Source organism: Salvelinus sp. IW2-2015, linkage group LG14 (assembly GCF_002910315.2).
Source record: "Salvelinus sp. IW2-2015 linkage group LG14, ASM291031v2, whole genome shotgun sequence".
Taxonomy (NCBI): domain Eukaryota; kingdom Metazoa; phylum Chordata; class Actinopteri; order Salmoniformes; family Salmonidae; genus Salvelinus; species Salvelinus sp. IW2-2015.
In genome coordinates, this window is record NC_036854.1 from 9,178,147 (window position 1) to 9,200,553 (window position 22,407).

A 22,407-nucleotide genomic window follows, 5' to 3' on the forward strand; every position below is an offset into this window, starting at 1 on the left:
TTGTGTAACACAAGASTCTTTCTAACAAAGGCCTATTAAAACAGTTATAACACATATCGGCCCCTTGGTTAAACTGGTAACCTTGTGGCTGTACAGTACTGCTTCCAGGCCATTGGAGGGATGAGGGGAGTTGGTTTCGACAAGAGCCATTGAATTAGGGTAAAATTATGATTCAAATGGAAAATTTGAAGCAGTGGGGGGGAAAGTCACGGGGCCCCTGGATAATTTTTATGTAGGACTGAGAAGCTCAGTTCTGGTGACTTTWAAAAAATGATATTCTACTCCAAATGAATGAAAAATAAATTCTGATGACACCATTTAAATGACAATTTCCACTTCCCGAAATGAGCCCAATAACATAAACCATATTTTCATCCAACCATTTCATGCGGATGATTTACCTGATGCATGAAAATAGTCACGACCTGGCTGATGGAAACATGAAATGCCGATAAAATGTTATAAATGCCGACAGACAATTTGTTTGTTCGTTCAACGTGGTGGGATCTTTTTGTCATACGATGATATGTTTGTGTGGTCCACCCACTACAATTGGGGAAAGCACGCAGTTTATTAGGCTACATATGAAATAAGTTATAATGAACTTTACAGGGTAGTGAATGTATAAGGTGATGAGCTTGACGCTCCAATAAATATCGAGGGTCTTATTCTGGTGACATGATGATCGATGCTTGCCTACCGTTTGACAAATAAATAATATCACTGTTAGCAATAATCTCATAATGTAGGTAGCCTACCCACACAGTATCTGTGAGCTGTTGGCTAGAGAGCATGAGCCAAGACCAGAGTAGCACATTAGTTATATAAAGCAACAGTTTTTCCTGACAAAACCATCTGAAGAGTTGAAAATGCGATTTAACTTGTATTTTTCCATTCGGTATATGGGAATTTAATGGCAAGTTATTTTTATGTGCACTACCTGATCACGCACAGCCATTTATCCTCAAAAAGTAGGTTTGATAGAAACACATCCCTGGTGGGAAAATGTACATATTGTTTAACGCAGATTWTCGAATATTCGCATMAAAATCTGTCGCAAATTGGATGGAAACCTAGCTATATTGGTAAAATTATTTACATATTGGACCACGCACATAGCCTTTGCATGGTCCATATTATCAGGTATGCTATTAGCAATAAACATTATTACCTGTAGCTCATCTGATGCAGCATWGTGGCTAGAAATAAATAGGCTGAAGCATGGGGTTGCCAATTTTTGCATTTACCCTAATGGGCTAATCATTAGGTAGATCCTAAATGTTATAAACTCAGCAAAAAAAGAAAAACTCCCCCTTTTCAGGACCCTGTCTTTCAAATATAATTCATAAACATCCAAATAACTTCACAGATTTTCATTGTAAAGGGTTTAAAAACTGTTTCCCATGCTTGTTCAATGAACCATAAACAATTAATGAACATGCATCTGTGGAACGGTCGTTAAGACACGAACAGCTTACAGACGGTAGGCAATTAAGGTCACAGTTCTGAAAACGTATGACACTAAAGAGGCCTTTCTACTGACTCTGAAAAACACMAAAAGAAAGATGCCCAGGGTCCCTGCTCATCTGCGWGAACATGCCTTAGGCATGCTGCAAGGAGGCATGAGGACTGCAGATGTGGCCAGGGAAATAAATTGCAATGTCCGTACTGTGAGACGCCTAAGACAGCGCTACAGGGAGACAGGACGGACAGCTGATCGTCCTTGCAGTGGCAGACCACGTGTAACAACACCTGCACAGCACGAATATCACACCTTCGGGACAGGTACAGGATGGCAACAACAACTACCCGAGTTACACCAGGAACGCACAATCTCTCCATCAGTGCTCAGACTGTCCGCAATAGGCTGAGAAAGGCTGGACTGAGGGCTTTTAGGCCTGTTGTAAGGCAGGTCCTCACCAGACATCACCGGCAACAACGTCGCCTATGTGCACAAACCCACCGTCGCTGGACCAGACAGAACTGGCAAAAAGTGCTCTTCACTGACGAGTCACGGTTTTGTCTCACCAGGGGGCGATGGTCAGATTCGCGTTTATCGTCGAAGGAATGAGCGTTACACCGAGGCCTGTACTCTGGAGCGGGATTGATTTGGAGGTGGAGGGTCCGTCATGGTCTGGGGCGGTGTGTCACAGCATCATCGGACTGAGCTTGTTGTCATTGCAGGCAATCGCAACGCTGTGCGTTACAGGGAAGACATCCTCCTCCCTCATGTGGTACCCTTCCTGCAGGCTCATCCTGACATGACCCTCCAGCATGACAATGCCACCAGCCATACTGCTCGTTCTGTGCGTGATTTTCTGCAAGACAGGAATGTCAATGTTCTGCCATGGCCAGCGAAGAGCCCGGATCTCAATCCCATTGAGCACGTCTGGAACCTGTTGGATCTGGGACCTGTTGGATCGGAGGGTCAGGGCTAGGGCCATTCCCTCCAGAAATGTCCGGGAACTTGCAGGTGCCTTGGTGGAAGAGTGGGGTAACATCTCACAGCAAGAACTGGCAAATATGGTGCAGTCCATGAGGAGGAGATGCACTGCAGTACTTAATGTAGCTGGTGGCCACACCAGATACTGACTGTTACTTCTGATTTTGACCCCCCTCCCTCTGTTCAGGGACACGTTATTACATTTTCTGTCTCAGTTGAAGATTCTTATGTTCATACAAATATTTACACGTTAAGTTTGCTGAAAATAAACGCAGTTGACAGTGAGAGGACGGTTCTGTTTTTGCTGAGTTTATTATAACTGGTTAGCATCCTATTGATGAATTGAATGTCCCAAAAAACACGGGGTAACACGCCCCATGCCTGTACTTCTCACAGAAACTACTTCCATGTCACAATTTTCCCCCACAACACTTTCCCTGGTTGCCACTACTCTTGCTCAACAAAGAAATATAATATGTCTCGTCACAATTTTTTAAGTTACTTAAAAAAATATATATATATATTTAGGTAGGGTGGCATTCTACACCAAGTTACCCGGGTTGCATTTAGCCTCACTCTCCCCTATGCACTCACAGCGAATTGCAGAGCAGTAATGTGCTTAACCACGCCTCTGCTAAAAACACCAGGTTTAAAATGGTGCAGTTCGCCCATATTTAGGAGTTAAGAAATACATAAAGTAGGAATGGAAAGCTGGAAGATCCCCCTCTTTTTAACAAAGGCCATTAAAACGTCTGTTTCCCCCGCAATAGTAAGAATTGTTGTGCACTGACTGCTTGTTAGAATGCATGTTTCCCTCCCTATGGCACTCGTAACTTGAATGAGCCTCAAGAGGAATATTTCTCTCGCATATAACATACAAGCCAAATAGGTAAACAGAAGCTATTCTACTCTAGTGTAGTCTGATTTTTCTATTCATTACTCGTTTTGTTTGCAGACAAAAAGTAAATGTGGACTGTTCTAGCATCTTCAAATTGTACCGTCGCAGAAATATTTAATGTTGCATATTTATTTTTTCCCCACGTGGCGGCAATAATTTTGCCATGGCACAGAGCCACATGTAAATGACTGCAGTGAAAAGACTGAATTGAAGGTAACATTTAATTCTATGTGACCTGAAAGCCATATGGTTGGGGTTATGGGTTTTGGAACTTCACTCAGAATTCCATTCGTTTTTTGATAGGGCTGCACTGAGCCACCATATAAAAAATGACATTTGGAGCCATATTATCCATAAATCAGTTTCCATGACAAAGGCCCAGACTGGCGGTCACTAGGGTGGCAGTGTGATGCACAACCAGGGGTCCGGTGATGTGTGACTTTGACAGCTGTCCGCCACCGTCCCCAAAACCAAGTCAGCTATTAGAATTTCCTGTGACAAAGATCAGCCCAATGTCACACACGTCCTCCCCGCGCCCACTGTGTCCTCTACTCTCCTCACTCCTTACTCTGCTCTATCCCTCCCTCTTTCTACGTCTATCTGTTCCCTCCCTCCTCTCGGTCACACTCGTTTGTTTTTAGTGGCCTTTTGAGTCCCTGTCCCCTACTCCCCCACAGTCTGGGAGTGGACTGCTTTAATAGACTGAGCTCGATGCAGTCCAATGATCACGGTCCCATTTCCTACCGTTAATTAGTTGGCCCACAGGGAAAAAAGCAGCAAAGCAGTGTGCATGTGAAGTGAGTGTCACAAATGACATGCATGTGATCAAATAATKAAAAAGTTACATTCTATAAATAAACTATGAAGCATGTCAAACTTTTCATACACGTTTCCTAAAATTGGAAGTTGGGGTTATATTGCTTCAGGGTCACTTCTCTCAATCATACCCCATTTGACCTTTCTTAAAACAGGGCATAGCAGGTCACTGGAGGAGAAATATAATGTAAAATTTGAGAAAGAGAGGAGGAAAAATTAGAGGAGAACAGATGGCCACACATCTGCTTTCATCTGCACAGAGGGAGGTACCCAGCTGGACCCAACGCTTCCCTGGAATTCTGCTCCCAACAGGCATTGTGTCTTATCAACGAACCTAAACCTATTACAGATTAAAATTGTATTCTATGGCGGATTAATCTCTCATGCTGTGTACTAGTATTTATGTCCTGCCAGATTAGTAAAGCATAACCCTGATGAGGAGACAGGAAGACAACAGATTGAGAGTAGAGTGCCTGCTGTGACCCTAGGCTGCCTGTTACTTTAGCTTGAAGGGGGGAATAAACAGAGGATTCTGGAGGGAGGGGATTTGTGCCTTTCAGGTTTGGGAAGGGGGGGTAGACTGTATCTGTAAAGGTGTGTGGGTTAGGGCCTAAGGGGTGTAACTGGGGCGTAGATTGGGTAAGGATTGTAAGAGCAGTGTACCTTGTGGTGGTGTGTAGTCGTCAGAGTCTGTGTCGCTCTCGCTGCTGTCCTCCACCAGGAAGCTGGGGTAGTTCCATGACATGCTGACAATGCCGTCTGACTCGTGCAGCAGGATGTGGGCCAGCATGCGCCCGTGGCAGTCCATCACGATCACCTGGCCGTCCGCAGTACCAAACAATACCTGCAGGGGGAGAGATGACAACACAGTTACACAGAACCAGGGAGGGACACCAATGGTTAAGTCATCTTGGTCCTAGAATCTGGAATAGAATACAACTTTTATTGTCCATATGTTACAGCAAACAATGGACATGTGTCTAGGTCCTAGAATCTAGTCTAGGATATTTCTGTCTACTAAAAATAATGAAAGCGCAGCGCTAGAGAGATGATCAGCTGGAGAGACAGAAACAAACTCTCCAACAAACTAAACTGAGCTGACATCGTGTAAGAGCACAGACAACAACAAAAAACACCTCCCTAAGACGGATCATGTAGACGAGCAGTGAGTCTGACTTGGAGCTGGGCAACATGGCCAAAAATCCATGTCGTACTAAATTGCCGGAATAGATGCAATAACGATAATTCTAAACTGGGTGGTTCAAGCCCTGAATGCTGATTGGCTGACAGCCGTGGTATATCAAACCGTATACCACGGGTATGACAAAACATTTATTTTTATTGCTCTAATTACATTGGTAAACAGTTTATAATAGCAATAAGCCACCTCTGGGGTTTGTGGTATATGGCCAACATACCACGGCTAAGGGCTGTATCCAGGCACTCTGCGTCCGGCATAAGAACAGCCCTTGGCCGTGGTATATTGGCCACATACCACACACCCTCGGGCCTTATTGCTTAACTTGTTTGGGATAGGGGGCAGCATTTTCACTTTTGGATGAATAGCATGCCCAGAGTGAACTGCCTCCTACTCAGTCCCAGATGCTAATATATGCATATTATTATTAGTATTGGATAGAAAACACTCTGAAGTTTCTAAAACGGTTTGAATGATGTCTGTGAGTATAACAGAACTCATATGGCAGGCAAAAACCTGAGAAAAAAATCCAAACAGGAAGTGGGAAATCTGAGGTTTGTAGTTTGAGAACTCACCCCTATCGAATACACAGTGGGATATGGGATATTTTTCCCTTCCTAAGGCTTCCACTAGATGTCAACCATCTTTAGAACGTGGTTTCAGGCTTCTCATGTGAAGGGGGGCCGGATGGGAGCTGTTTTACTAAGGGGTCTGCCTACAGCCTCGTTCTCAGTCACGCGCTTTCACTTGAGAGGTTGCTCTCGTTCCAGTGCATTTCTACAGACAATGGAATTCTCCGGTTGGAACATKAWTKAACTTTTATGATAAAAACATCCTAAAGATTGATTCTATACTTAGTTTGACAAGTTTCTTCGACCTGTAATATAACTTTTTGAACGTTTCGTCCGAATGGACCAGATCGCGCTTTTGTATTGTTTACCAAACGCCCTAACAAAAGAAGCTATTGGACATAATTGGATATTATCGAACAAAACAAGCATTTATTTTGGAACTGCGATTCATGGGAGTGCATTCTGATGAAGATCATAAAAGGTAAGTTAATATTTCTAATGCTATTTATGAATAATGTTGACTACCCAACATGGCGGATATTTCTCTGGCTGGTTTGTGCTCTGAGCGCCGTTCTCAGATTATGCTTTTTCCGTAAAGTTTTTTTGAAATCTGACACAGCGGTTGCATTGAGGAGAAGTGTATCTAAAGTTTAATGTATAATAGCTGTATTTTCATCAACATTTATTATGAGTATTTCTGTGAATTCATGTGGCTCTCTGCAATATCACTGCATGTTTTGGAACTACTGAATCTAACACGCTAATGTAAAATAAGATTTTTGGATATAAATATGAACTTTACCGAACAAAACATACATGTATTGTGTAACATGAAGTCCTATGAGTGTCATCTGATGAAGATCATCAAAGGTTAGTGATTAATTTTATCTCTATTTGTGCTTTTTGTGACTCCTCTCTTTGGCGGGAAAAATGGCTGGGTTTATCTGTGACTTGGTGGTGACCTAACAATCGTTTGTGGAGCTTTCGCTGCAAAGCATTTTTGAAATCAGACACTGTGGCTGGATTAACGAGAATTGTATCTTTAAAATGGTGCCTAATACTTGTATGTTTGAGAAATTTGATTTATGAGATTTCTGTTGATTTGTATTATTTGGCGCCCTGCAATTTTATTGGCTGTTGGCGAGGGGTTCCGCTAGCGGAACAGGGTTCCGCCAGTCCTAGACAGGTTAAATAGAACGATACGGTTATAACATTAAAGTGCATCAGTTTATTATCCTTTAAACTACTACTCCTAGTTTGATGGTTGTAGCCATATTAGCAAACGTATTTCATTTCAAACTTTTCTAATCTAGGGTACTTACCGTAATAATAAACAATATCAAAAGTGTTAAACAAATCAAAATATATTTTAGATTCTTCAAAGTAGACAGCCTTTGCGTTGATGACAGCTTTGCACACTCTTGGCATTCTCTCAATCAGCTTCACCTGGAAAGCTTTTCCAACAGTCTTGAAGGAGTTCCAACATATTCTGAGCACTTGTTGGCTACTTTTCCTTCACTCTGCGGTCCAACTCACCCCAAACCTTCTCAAATTGGTTGAGGTCGAGTGATTGGAGGCCAGGTCATCTGATGCAGCACTCTCCTTCTTGGTCAAATAGCCCTTACACAGCCTGGAGTGTGAGTATTTTGTTTTGGAACCACTAGGTAATATTTTGATTACATTATGGGTTTCCCTGTACATATAGACAGAGTGTGAAATCCTGTGTGGGTAATCTTTGTAGGAGCGTTCTGTGTGAGCGCGGTAGGTTGACTGTGTGGGTAACCTTTCAATTATGTTCTGATGTTCTGTGTGGACATCTGACCAGTTCTGTGGGAGTATCTGACCAGTTCTGTGGGAGTATCTGACCAATCCTGTGTGGGTGATCCTTAAAGTTCTGTGTGAGTACCTAAGAACTTCTTACGTTTTATATGGATTCTGTGAATATATGAAAATATGATCAATTGTATGTGTGCATAATCGATTACTAGAGATTTGATAAAGTAATGCTGACAATATAATTAGATACAATTTAGGTTTTGAGTTGGTATCTTTAATGGATAATTTGATAAAGATGAGCTTTTAAGCACTATTAAACTGTCGAAAAAAATCTGGGCAATTGTGCTCTAGAAACTGATTAGAGTGTGTCCACTTTTGGTTATCTTACCCTAACGATGTAACTATAAATGCTTATTGGATTATCTCCGTCTGGGTACAACATTTGAAATAAAACTGCCCTTAAGGTCTGAAACGGTTTTATTTTTTCTTCCCAGTATGAGAGGAGTTGCTGGATTTATTGAATAAACCATTTTTCATAAAGTTAGAGCGAATTAAGATGGAATCTCAACGTAACTTATGTCGTACAAAGCCTAGGGTATCCATCAAACTAATTATCGTTGCGTGATTAATGTGATGTAGTAAAGTAATTGAAATACGTTGCATGAGAAAACAATCTACTTTTATTAAAATGCGCAAGATCTGTTTCCTAGTCAATAAAGGTTGATTTTACTCTTTGACTGCTAATCTATTCATTTGGCATGTGAGAATCATCGCCGGAGTAACGCTTGGACCTTTAAATTAGGGCTATTTTCTGGGAATTGTCTCGGTAGTACGTGCCTGATTTTACGACTACAGACAATTGTAAAGTGGGTTTATTTGCAGGGAGTCTTAGTCATTTAAATAGCATTGGTGGTTCAGTGGTAGAATTCTAGCCTGCCACATGGGATGCCCGTGTTCGTTTCCCAGCCTATGCACCAATGCACTGACTAAAATCKGAGTTTCTGATTGTAATTCAACTATTGGTATGTTTTGCCTGGAAAGATACGATCGCTAGTGTTTAAGATATAAACTGAACGTTTTAATAGCTGGTTTAGTATTAAATTTAGAGACAGTTACCTAAATCGAATGAATAAATTTGGCGCTGTACATGTTATTTTTAAAGTCTTGGACAATTCATAAGTGTGAAGCCGAAAGAGAAGAGTAAGTTGTAAAGTTTGGTTTTAATCTTACGATAGAGGTAAGGCAGAATGTTGTTTGAGCAGGGGTTATATTTTTACCCACTGGTAAAAAATAGGAGAGTTGGTTGTGAGCGCTGGGATATGTTGGGCTGTAAGTGATTCAGGTGTGAATAAGGAAACATTTTGTGATAATGTATTCTGATGATTATTGATTCTTGGTTTGATTGTTTAGGTAACACCAGTGAATTTGAGCAGGAAGTTAATGTATTCTAACATTATAATCTGTTTCCATTACGTGGAACAATGTCAGKTCATTAAAGTGGATTGCAGTTTGAGTTMATTTTTATTTTTAYAGGGACAGTGCACATTAATCACAGTTGTGTGTGTCTAATGGCAGGGTATTCCAGACATGGGAAGCTCTCACACTGAAAGCAGATTGACTAAAGGTGCTTTTCCTTAAGGGAACTATACAGTCATCTCTCATGGTGGATCTTGTGGATCTGCTGCCATAAGGTTTGGGTTTTCTGCTTAACAAAAGTACTGAGTGGAGGGGGAGCCTGGACATTTAGAATATTGAATACAAGATAGGCGTCAGTGTATTGCATAAGATTTTTTCAACTCAGGAGCTTATGCTTTCTATAGCTATTGGGTTTCCTATCAAGTACTTTGAGAGCCTGTTTGCAGACAGACTGAATGGGTTTTAATGTTGAACAGCAAGCTTGGGCCAAACTAGTCAGGTAGTATGTTAAGTGGGGGAGTATCATAGATTTGAAGTATAGTTTTGTTACCTCTGTAGTTAAACAATTTCATATGTTTTGGAAATTAGCTAGGTTGAATTTGGTTATTTGAGTTACCTTTTTTTATTTGCTTTTTAAAAGAGAGGTTGGAATCAAGTATGATGCCGTGGTTCTTAAAATCAGATACCACCTGGAGCTTTTCCCCTGATACATAGACCTCTGTCTCAGGGCATCAGATACCACCTGGAGCTTTTCCCCTGATACATAGACATCTGTTTCAGGGGCATCAAATACCACCTGGAGCTTTTCCCCTGATACATAGACCTACTGTCTCAGGGCATCAGATACCACCTGGAGCTTTTTCTCTGATACATAGACATCGGTCTCAGGGGCATCAGATACCACCTGGAGCTTTTCCCCTGATACATAGACATCTGTCTCAGGGCATCAGATACCACCTGGAGCTTTTCCCCTGATACATAGACATCTGTCCAGGGGCATCAGATACCACCTGGAGCTTTTCCCTGATACATAGACATCGTCTCAGGGCATCAGATACCACCTGGAGCTTTTTCCCCTGATACATAGACATCTGTCTCAGGGCATCAGATACCACCTGGAGCTTTTCCCCTGATACATAGACATCTGTCTCAGGGCATCAGATACCACCTGGAGCTTTTCCCCTGATACATAGACATCTGTTTCAGGGGCATCAGATACCACCTGGAGCTTTTCCCCTGATACATAGACATTTGTCTCAGGCACAGATACCACCTGGAGCTTTTCCCCTGATACATAGACCTCTGTCTCTGGGCATCAGATACCACCTGGATCTTTTCCCCTGATACATAGACATCTGTCTCAGGGCATCAGATACCACCTGGAGCTTTTCCCCTGATACATAGACATCTGTCTCAGGGCATCAGATACCACCTGGAGCTTTCTCCCTGATACATAGACATCTGTCTCAGGGGCATCAGTGTTTTTTGCTTTGAGGAACATGCAGACTGTGTTTTTTTATTTATTAAGATGCAAACATGAGTCCCTGAGCAACTTGTCATCTGAACCATTACAGTAGTGAGTTCTTGTGTAGCTTGTTGTTTGTTATTTGCATGCATTTATCACTGTATCATCGCATACATTGGAACTTCAGACCCTGTACAGACAGAAGGAAGATCATTAATGTACGAGCTGAACAGTATTGACCTTTGGTGAACCAAACATTGTAGATATGAGTGGAAAAAAGTTAGTTTTAATTTACGCTGATGAGACAGCGCCAACTTTTGAAAGATTTTAGATTTGTAAAAATCAGGATCGTTTTTACTAAACATATCAACAGGTTGAAATTATTAGATTGCTGGAAAGGGGTTATGGGTTTGTTTATTGTTTTACTGTTTATTTTAGGTGTTGATTTTGCTTAATTAAACATTGTATTATCTGATGTGTTTGAGTAGGATTCTTTCTTCCGGGACGGATGGAAGTTACCTAAAGTATGTATGTTAAAGGAGCCATGGGAGAACACGTCTCAAACAACATTTTATTAAATGCCTAGGATTGAATTTCACTGATTCCTTCGCTGAGAAATGTACTACATTTGCAACAGAGGAAAAAATAATTACATTTAGATAGTAATGATATCAGGATAATCGTATGTTCAATTAAGCATACATATACATTGATGTAGATTAAAACTAATGACTTGAGGTACAGTGGAATTATCATTATTATTAGGTTGTGTTTATAAGTTAACTTTTGGGTTTCTGAATCGGTGTAGTATAATGAATGCTAAGAAGTATTTTGTGTTTTTTCTGGGAAAATGGGTGTTTCATTGTCTCTCTTTGAAATGTTTCCTGGGACTATAATCTTGGGGAGAGTGAGTGAGATTGAGGCCGTAAACTACCACATTGAAAAGGCCTGGAAATGTTTTGTTTGTTTTTACCTTACGGTTTGCAAATACACCCCCCCCCCCCACACACACACACATTTGTTATGACTATATGTTGGTGTTTTTAAAATACTATGTTTGATTTTTTTAAATTTCCTTTGGGTTTGGAGAGTTTTCCATTTCACTTAGTGCTAAGGTATCTTAAAGGGGCACACATGCACATGGAATTTTTTTTCTTCTGAGTTTTAATTAAACATGTGAATTCTTTTGATAAAGGAATGTTCTGGGAACCTGGGATACAACATGTAGGAAATGTTTGACTATTTAATTTTTTTTTTATTTGTCTAATATAGTAAGAAACACTTCTTTGAAGGGTTTGTATGACCTATGACCCGTATCATGACTTTTCATTGTGGCTTGATCACCCTCATTGGAAAGCCATTTGGATAATGAATTTAAGGTCATTTGTAATACTGATTTCAAGGTAATTCGTGAAATTGATAATTATTGTGGAGTTCTTTTATAGTTCTTAGCCATATTTGTAATTTGGACCAATGTGAAGGAGAGGTCATTGCCTTTGACTAAGGGTAGTCTGCTTTAAGTCTATTTTCCTATGACCATATGGGTAAAATCATTTTTCTTTGTGGAGTTTTTCAGAGTAGTGATTTTAATTTGATTAGGTTATTTGAAATGTTGTTTTATCTTTTGACCAGTAGTAGTGTTGTTTTATACATTACTCTCATGGAGAGTTATGTGTTAAAAATGGGGGAGGATACAGTCCTTTGAGGTTTTGGATTCAGTTCTTTGAGGTTTTGGATTGAAGTTTACACACCTTGAGTGATATGTGAAGGAGTGTATTGTTGTGTTGTTTGTTCTGTTCTATTCCCGATGGGTTATAGGTCTAACTTCCTGATCCTTTGGCTCTACGATGGAGTTGACAGTGTGATGGGAGTATAAGCCAATTTGAAAGAATAGTTTCAATAGAATGTGTTGTTATTCTCTTTAACATATGTTTAGACATTTGTATTAAGAATAATTGGTAAAAGTAATAATTTATCATGTAGTTAATGAACTGAACTAAACTGTTGTTCTGATCTGTTCTTTCGAGGTTATCGTGAAAAGTGACAGACTTAATGCATGGAAGAGATAATTGGACCGAACAGTGTGTGTACCTCAAAACCCCCTCTAACTGGCTGAAGAAAAGTGACAAAGGCGTTGAATAAGGCCTTGTCCGAACCACTTCTACCGAGAGAAAGGAGCCGAGCCAGAAATCGGTGTACAGTATCCGATCTAAGCTATCAACTGCTTTTCTCTCATGTTTCTCTCAGGAGTGTGAGAGGAGTCCATGTGGAGTGAGCATGGAGAGAAATATGTTCTAAACTTCTCTTATGTTGCTGGTATACTGGTTGATGAATGTACAAGACATAATGGGTGGTAAAGGTGATGGTGTCTAAGGTGAAACATTGAAATTGGGACATTATCATGTACCATCCACTTTGAACTGTAAAGCTATCTGAAGAAGAACGAAAAGGACGCCAGAAGAATCAGTGCCTGAAGGAGGGGGTTGGTCAACGGTGAAAAAAAAAAAATGTGTTTAGACTTTTGGGGTATCAGGTTGATTGTAGAGGTCGACACCACATACAATTATAGTAATTTAGATTAAGAATGCATTGAGATACTGATCTGTATTATAATCGTGATGAAAATGTTAATAGTAGAATTATGGAATAATTATTCTGGATGTTAATATAAATGTACATTCTGCCAATGTGTGTTAAATTGAGTTTTTTTACTTTGAGTTTGAAATCACTGAGCAATGTCATTCTAAATTTTGGTTGGATAATTAACTGGGTTCTAACTATGATTTTATTTGGAAATGGAATGATTTTTAAAACTGAAGGATTGTTGTTATGAACTAAAGATGTTGAAACTATTATAAGCATGCCATGGTGAATGGAGATGGGTGAACTCTGATCTGGAGAGTGAAAATGATCCTAATCTATTTGATCTCTAGGCATTGCCTTATAAATAGTGTAATCATGATGCTTATCTTGGGTCATGTTCATTAGGCACCAAGAGGATACATTTTATTTTAACTAGGAGTCATTACCTGGATTTGGACAACAAGATATGCTAATTTTAGTTTCTGGAATGGAAATAGTAATTTCCAACATACTATTCTGATCCATTGGAGTGTAATAGATAACTAAAGCTTATTTTATTAAACTCCATTGTTGCATGCACTGCATTATGCATTAAACATGTGCTTTTCACTGTCTATGGAAAYTATAGCTTTGAATCTCATAAACTGTATGTATTTTTTGTTTTTCTTCGTGGGTTCGTGCAGGTGACTGTGGATCATAACCTTCCCAGACAAATTGCTAGAGTGCTTAGAAAATGTGTTGGGGATTGAAATAAGAGACAGTGCTGAGTTTCTTGGAATGAGGCTGAGTTAGTGTTGTAGAAGCTGGTCATGTGCAGGAATCCCATGCAATGAGTTATTGTTTTGTGATTTTTGGTTTATGTAGAATATATGTATTTTCTATGTGAATGAATGTTCTTAAATTCTGTAATATTCTTTTAAGTTTAGAAGATTCTCAAAATGGGGGAAATGTCGTGGAAAAATGCAAGATTATGTTATAATGCTTGTATTGCATTATAATGGTTGTTTTATTCGACAGAATAGAATATTCTGTTAACTATTGCATGTGTGTTCTACTCAAAATGGGCCTCTATGAGATAACAGTGACAGAGGAGATTTACGATGTCTTTGGGTCATAAAACCTAAAGAGCATTCCAGAGAACATGAGCTAATGGTTCTGTTCTATACCGTACCAGGGAGAGATGGTTCCAGTTTGGAGTAGGAGGGCCAGACACTGGTCTTTACAATGAAAACTGTTGACACAGCAGTAACTGTCTGCTATGTTTTATAGATATCTTTCATACAAATCTTAACCTTTGTGAACTGTTCCTAAGATCTGTGGTTCGTCATTTAGGTTGAGAGGGGTGCATCTTGACTTTAAAAGATCTTTGTACTTTTCTGTTGGTACTTTCAATGGTTCATTAGAGATAGCGCATCATTGAAAGTCAAAAAAGCTATTGCAAAGCTCTTATTAGTAAAGATGTAGTTAAGTATAACTCTGACTGATGTGTGAAGTTTGTAACTCTCCTCATTTGGTAAAGCAGAAATATGCCACCACACTAGTTACCTGCTGGTCATCGGGGGTCCAGATACCACAGGTGATCTGGCTCTCCAGGTTGATCTCTGATGACCAGTGTCTCTGGCCGCTGACCGAGCCCACCAGGACAAAGCCATCACGGTAAGAGATGAGAGCCTGGGTACCATCATGAGACCAGGTGAAGTCACTCACCTACAGGAAAAGGGGAGGGGGGGGGGGGGTTGCAGAGAGGACAGGTCAGATACTGTACTCAATGAAGAATTTCCATTGACCATGCTTTTTAGCACAGGGCTGCATCTGAAATAGGACCCTATTCCCTATATCAGTGTTTTCCAAATCTAGTCCTCGAGTACCCCCAATAGAAGGTAGCCTAGCAACGGCAGGTAGCCTAGTGGTTAAGAGCGTTCGAATCCCGAAGCCGACTAGTTGAATAATCTGTTGATGTGCCCTTGAGCAAGGCACTTAACCACAATTGCTCCTGTAAGTTCCTCTGGATAAGAGCATCTGCTAAATGACATAAAATATAAGCACACATTTTGTTGTAGGCCCAGACAAGCACACCCGATTCAACTTGTCATCAAGCCCTCAATGAGTAGAATCAGGTGAGCTTTTCCAGGGCTACAACAAAAACGTGTTCTGTTGGGGGTACTGGAGAACTGGAGATGGGGAAACACTGCCCTATATAGTACACTACCAATGGCCCCTATTTGAGAATAGGGTACCATTTTAGACCAGGACTAGGCTTATTCTGTGTCCAGGAAACTGGCCCATAGTGTATCCCACCTGAGCCCCGCGATCGTTGACCAGCTCCACAGACCAGCGGCCCTCGTACTGGATCCACACAAAGATCCCTCCGTCTGTGTCACAAGTGGCCAGCTTCTGAAAGGGCTCATTCCATCGCACCAGCACCACCTTGAGACACACACCACAAGACAGGAGAACTCAGAATTACATGAGCACCATTTCGCCAGAGAGCCACTGGAATAAAATAAATCAGAAAGTGTGTTAGTCTAATTTCACCAGTGACGTAAAACAAGTCCTAATATCCTGAGTGTCTTAGATAATGAGTTTTTATCAATTTCCACTTCCTTTCATCATGCTGAGCCACTCAGAAGCAGAGCGAGGCAGAACAACTTCAGTGTCTGTCTTCTTTAAAACGCTTCAACAAGCTAACTCTCAAGTTATACTCCATACTCATGAACACTAAGCAAGAGGGACCATTTGCACCCCACCTGCCCCCATCCAGAACTTCACTCAATCTGGAGAGAGGGCTGAAGGATGGGAGGGTGATGATGATGGAGTGGGGCCTGATTAGCTACTTTGGCTGAAGCGCTCACAGAAAGGGGGAAGAGTTTGAGGGAGAGAGAAAGACAGAGCGAGAAAGAAAGAGATGGAGCGAGTATGAGAGCGTTAGTAGACGTGAGTAGGAGCGGTGCAGCTTGATGACCACAGAGTCAAAATGGATGATCCCACTGGCAACAGTGACTCGCAGATATATGGGCTTTTGCACTGACCCAGATGTCACTGAATAGACGGAGTCGTACGGCACTGTATCTGCGTCACGGCTCTGACCTTTAGGTAGTAACTCTGAGGAGGAGGAGGGTTGGTGAACGTGCGACCGATGGCGCGTCTGCTTTGGTCTCATTCTAATCCTTGTCTTTCTCTCCCTCTAGTCTGTTTCTCTTACTCTCTTCATCTGCCTCCGCATCACCCACTTTCTGCCATCCTCCCTCGCTCTCTCAATGCATCTAAAACACACTTCTTTCCCTACCTCAATCTCCCATTCTCACTCCCTGTTTGTCTGGTCTTCTGTAGCGTGACTGCCTATTCCCAGAGGTATAATCCCATGCTTGGTGCACCTCTCCACAGACCCAAAGCACGTGGAAAACACACACACGTGTACAAACAGGCTTTATCAGGGCTTACACTGACTGCACGCCCATCAGATCAGCTCCCCTATGGGCTCAGACCTAGATTACCCCGCTAGGCTCTCTCTCTCTCTCCATCACTCTCTGCACTCCAAAATAGCACAGGAACCACTTTCACTAGAACACACTGTGTACACAGGTCAGAGTTGAAAACATAACCTGTTCTGGGGTCATGACCTCCACTCAGATACAACTGAGACAAGATAGGCAAAATTATAAAACAGATTACACAATGTGCAGATTAAGTTCCTGTCCAAGCAAATGCACTGTACTCAGTCAAACACACCTTCAAAAAGGATGTATTCACCAGCTGTCATTAGCCCTCCCAAACACAGTGTTGTTAGTATCTATTTGTACATACATAAACCCATCATCTCCACCTCCAGCTGGGCACAAAAGGTGAGCATCTGAACACCCATCCCTTCTACAGCCTCTCCTCACAGTCTAAAGCCTGAGTAATAAGGGGTCCACTACGCTAGATTTACAGTGCTCTCCCACCCACTCACTCTGACATAAATCCTCCTGCAGTACTATAGGCCTGTCCCCAGTACACACCCACAGGGGAGCCACAGCACAATGAGACCAGGCCTGCTGCTTTAGGGCTGGAGATAGAACTGTAGGTCCTTATAATGATAGGTCTCTGTAGGGCAGGCCATTCACACACAGCTGAAAGGACCCCTATCCATCATCAGGCTACAAAGTCACCAGGTGATGTGGGGGCCTCAGGGCAGGCAAAGAAAGCTCATTAGGTTTTCACCGTGATGATGACACTTTGTAGAGGCATGACCAGACTACACAGACAAGGGATGAAAAAATAAATAACCAGACTGTTTTTCTAAAGACTAGTCCAACCATTTTATTTTGGCCTATAGCCTGCTGCCACTGCACCGTCTACAACCTCACTGGAGTGAAACGTATGTCGGCCTGCATTATACAATCTATTACTGCAGTAGTCAGGGGCACAGGCCTGTACCCCTTGATTAGATGGGGAGGAAATACAAATACAGAGATMTTGATAACAGCTTTGGTTACACACCCACACATATACAGTAACAGACAAAAGTTTGGACACCTACTCATTCAATGGTTTCTTTAGTTTTACTGTTTTCTACATTGTAGTAAAATATTGAAGACATCAAAACTATGAATTAACACATATGGAATCATGTAGTAACCAAAAAAGTGTTAAACAAATCAAAATATATTTTATGTTTTAGATTCTTCAAAGTAGCCTCCCTTTGCCTTGATGACAGCTTTGCACACTCCTGGCATTCTCTCAAAAAGCGTCATGGAATACATTTCAATTAGCATGTGTGCCTTGTTAAAAGTGAATGTGGAATTTCTTTCCTTCTTAATGCGTTACAGAAAATAGCTCTATTTGGTGAAAGACCAAGTCCATATTGTGGAAAGAACAGCTCAAATAAGCAAAGAGAAACGACAGTCCATCCTTACTTTAAGACAATCCGGAACATTTCAAGAACTTTGAAAGTTTCTTCAAGAGCAGTCGCAAAAACCAAGCGCTATGATGAATCTGGCTCTCATGAGGACCGCCACAGGAAAGGAATACCCAGAGTTACCTCTGCTGCAGAAGATAATTTCATTAGTTACCAGCCTCAGAAATTGCATCCCAAATAAATGCATCCCAAATACATGCTTCACAACATCAACTGTTCAGAGGAGACTGCGTGAATCAGGCCTTCATGGTCAAATTGCTGTAAAGAGACCACTACTAAAGGACACCAATATTAAGAGACTTGCTTGGGCCAAGAAACACGAGCAATGCACATTAGACAGGTGGAAATCTGTCCTTTGGTTCGATTAGTCCAAATTTGAGATTTTTGGTTCCAACCGCCGTGTCGCCGCATGTGTGGTTCCCACCGTGAAGCATGGAAGAGGTGGTGTGATGTGTGGGGGTGCTTGCTGGTGACACTGTCTGGCACACTTAACCAGCATGGCTACCACAGCATTCTGCAGCGATATGCCATCCCATCTGGTTTGTGCTTAGTGGGACCATCATTTGTTTTTCAACAGGACAATGACCCCAAACACACCTCCAGGCTGTGTAAGGGCTATTTGACCAAGGAGAGTGATGGAGTGCTGCATCAGATGACCTGGCCTCAACCCAATTGAGATGGTTTGGGATGAGTTGGACCGCAGAGTGAATGAAAAGCAGCCAACAAGTGCTCAGCATGTGGGAACTCCTTCAAGACTATTGGAAAATAATTCCTCATGAAGCTAGTTGAGAGAATGCCACGATTGTACAAAGCTGTCAAGGCAAAGGGAGGCTACTTTGATGAAACTAAAACATAATATATTTTGATTTGTTTAACACTTTTTTGGTTACTACATGATTACATATGTGTTATTTCATAGTTTTGATGTCTTCACTATTATTCTACAATGTAGAAAAGTCAAAATAAAGAAAAACCCTTGAATGAGTAGGTCCAAACTTTTGACTGGTACTGTATACACACACACACAATAGGGGAGAGCGTGAGTGTGCGTATTTAGCCCTGTGTGGGGCTGGGGGGGGGATTAGTGTGAGCTGGTCAGGCGGCCCGAGGGGGACAGCTGAGTGCCTGGACCGCACTGTGACGCAGCGATTTAGGGGATCAGACGTCATATGGAGACGGACAGGATCAGACTTGGCAGCTACAGAACTCACAGGGCCCAGGGAAACAGCACACTAATACAGGACAGCCCCAGATACAGGCTAAACCAGCATAGTAGCCTAACTTTAACCTGTCCGGGGCCCTTACAAGGATTCTCATTTAAAGGGCAGGAATGGGCATACTCTACCAATGTACAGCCACATAATATGAATATTACTACTAGGATATATACAGTGAGCGCCAAAAGTATTGTGACAGTGACACGTTGTTGTTTTGGCTCTGTACACTTTGGATTTGAAATGATACAATGACTGAGGTTAAAGTGCAGAATGTCTGCTATAATTTGAGGGTATTTTCATCCATATCGAACTGTTTCGAAATTACAGCACTTTCTGTATATAGTCCCCCCCATTTTAAGGGAACAAAAGTAATATGACAAATTCAAGTGTATTAAAGTTGTCAAAAGTTTAGTATAAATATCATACCCCCCCAAAAATGCTAACTTCCCTTGTTATTGTAATGGTGAGAAATCAGCCTGTCTTGGCGGTATGATATTTGTTCGTCTATAAATGTCTCACTCATTAATCACAATTCCTTCCAGATTATCCGTAATCATGGCAGTATCCACATTAAAATGTAGAAGTGTCTCGAAACATTATTCTTAAAAACGGGAGGTCTATGTACAAAAAGTGCGGTAATTTGTCAAAAGGTTCACTCGATATGGATGAAAGAAACCCTCAAATGAAAGATGACTGTCTATGAGGTTAAAGTACAGACTGTGTATAATTTCAAGTGCTGCAGTACAGCGCCAAAACAAAAAATGTCACTGTCCCAATACTTTTGAAGCTCACAGTAGCTAACATTCAATAAGTCTGTTCACAAAATATAAAAACATTAAATAAAAAACACTTTGCCTCTCCCACTAATAATGGCATTCAGGTAACAGAGAGGCGCTAAGTTCAAATCCCCTTAACACTAATATCCTGACAACTGCAGGCCATTGACCACTTTTACCTGGAAAGTTGGCAGCAGCAGCTGACAATTGGCAGGCTGGCAGTGAGTGTTATTGTGGCCCTGGACCCTGAATGGCCCCTGCCTGTGACTCAGGGACCCAGCAGAGAACCAGCAGGGACCCACGGAGGACCCGGCCAGCCTCACTGAGGTGGCAAATCAAATAAAGGGACAACTGTACCATGCATAGCCCAAGCAGCCCAGTCAGCAGAAGGGGAGAGGACACTTGTACCGTAGAAATACAATGAATAGAACAGGCATCCCCATTCAAGTTGCCAGGGTTAGAGGTTCCAAGCCGTCCTATTCATTCTATTTCTATGACTGGTACAACCAGTAGAGGAGAGGAGTGTGGACAAAGGTCTGCTGGATCCAAGGTTCTCAAGGTGGAGGGGAGTGTTCTTTATACAGGGAAATGGAAATGAGGGCAGGTTCTGCTGATGTGCAAAAAGGCATCTTAGAACAAAGTGAGAACAAACTTACCCAGCTGTGCCAAATGGAGTACACTGAGTGTACAAAACATTAAGAACACCTGCTCTTTCCATGACAGACTGACCAGGTGAAAGCGATGATCCATTATTGATGTCACCTGTTAAAGCCACTTCAAATCAGTGTAGATAAAGGGGAGGAGACAGGGTAAAGAAGGATTTTTAAGCCTTGAGACAGTTGAGATATGGATTGTGTATGTGTGCCATTCAGAGGGTGAATGGGCAAGACACAAAATGTAGGTGCTTTTTAACTGGGTATGGTAGTAGGTGCCAGGGGCACCGGCTTGTGTCAAGAACTGAAACACAGCTAGGTTTTTCACTTAAGTTTCCCGTGTGTATCAAGAGTGGTCCACCACACAAAGGACATCCAGCCAACTGGACACAACTGTGGGAAGTATTGGAGGCACATGGGCCAGCATCTCTGTGGAACGCTTTCGACACCGTGTAGAGTCCATGCCCTGACAAATTGAGGCTGTTCTGAGGTCAAAAAAAGGGGGTGGGAAGATGTCATTGCCCTTAGGAGCTGATCTAATATCAGTATAATGTTTTTGCCCCTGATGGTCATTATTAGGATTGGGGGAGCGTAAGCTGATCCTATATCAGATCCAACTCTCTGGGCATGTGTTAACATCCTGTTCAGGTTTTCAGCAACATTTAGATAATTACAATCAGCACCCATCTGGGCAATATTTAGGCCTACACACAGCAAAAAAGACATGCACTGCACAACAAAGACAAACCATGTTAAAGAGGTGGTTGTCCAATACCTTGTAACTCAGTGACAGAAGAGCGTTCTCCTCAGTGACCCTCTCTGTGATGGGAACTAAGGACAGACCGCCTGAATCAGCCAGCACACTATAAAAGTAAAGACGCAGTCAAGCGTCTTACAGAATACAGACAGAGCAGACATGGAGAGGGACACACACACACACACACACACTCCTCCTTTCCCCCAACTCCAGCTCTCCTCTGTCTCAGGGTCTGACGTGACATTAAATCAGACCCGGAACTCAATTAGAGAAAAACGCTGCACTAGGACCAACGCAGGGGCGCGGAGGGGGGGTGATTTGCGGCCAGACACCAGGACAGGACTTCGGGGTAGGTATGGAGATATTTTATGGGAAGATGGAGCTTTGAGTAGGGGTTTTATTAAATATCGATATCTGATAATATGACACAGATGACTGGTCCTAATGGAAGGTTAGGATGATTAGAGTAGCCACTCGCAGACTAGTGGGATTTGCCTGGTTTTACCATGGAGTTGGCAGGGTTTCCGCTATCACTGCATAGGCGGGCAAGACCCCCTTCACACACACATATCCCTGCACCTGAGAAGAGACGAATGTGAATTGCATAACAACGTCCTCTCCAGGGATAGATTAGCAGCTAAAGCAGTCACTAAGCACGCTGGCCTGTGACACCAAACACAGGACATGCCACTGAAGCCAGGGTCACTCACTCTCTTCCTTCCTGAAGAGGCTCTGGAGTGAAAACAGAGAGGTAGAGGCATGTAGGGTTGGGCGATGTCAACTTTTCTCCTATTGTGATTATGTACCCATAAAACATTGTGAGATATATGATTCTTTCAACCCCATTGGCCACTGCCCACCCCAAAAAAATTGTTGGTGAAAAGAATAACAATAATTAACAAAGACAACACCTTCATAGGCTAGAATATTTTGGAAATAA

The 22,407-nt window shown here is 41.8% G+C and overlaps 1 protein-coding gene across 1 annotated transcript in view; it reads right to left on the reverse strand.

The window, feature by feature from the left end:
* The window catches only part of tulp4a (TUB like protein 4a), a 57,480-nt gene that overhangs the window by 16,944 nt on the left and 18,129 nt on the right, over positions 1-22,407 (reverse strand). Inside the window, 3 exon segments of the mRNA XM_070446475.1 lie at positions 4,821-5,001; positions 14,713-14,874; positions 15,466-15,594. Of these exon segments, the coding sequence (XP_070302576.1) occupies positions 4,821-5,001; positions 14,713-14,874; positions 15,466-15,594 (472 nt within the window).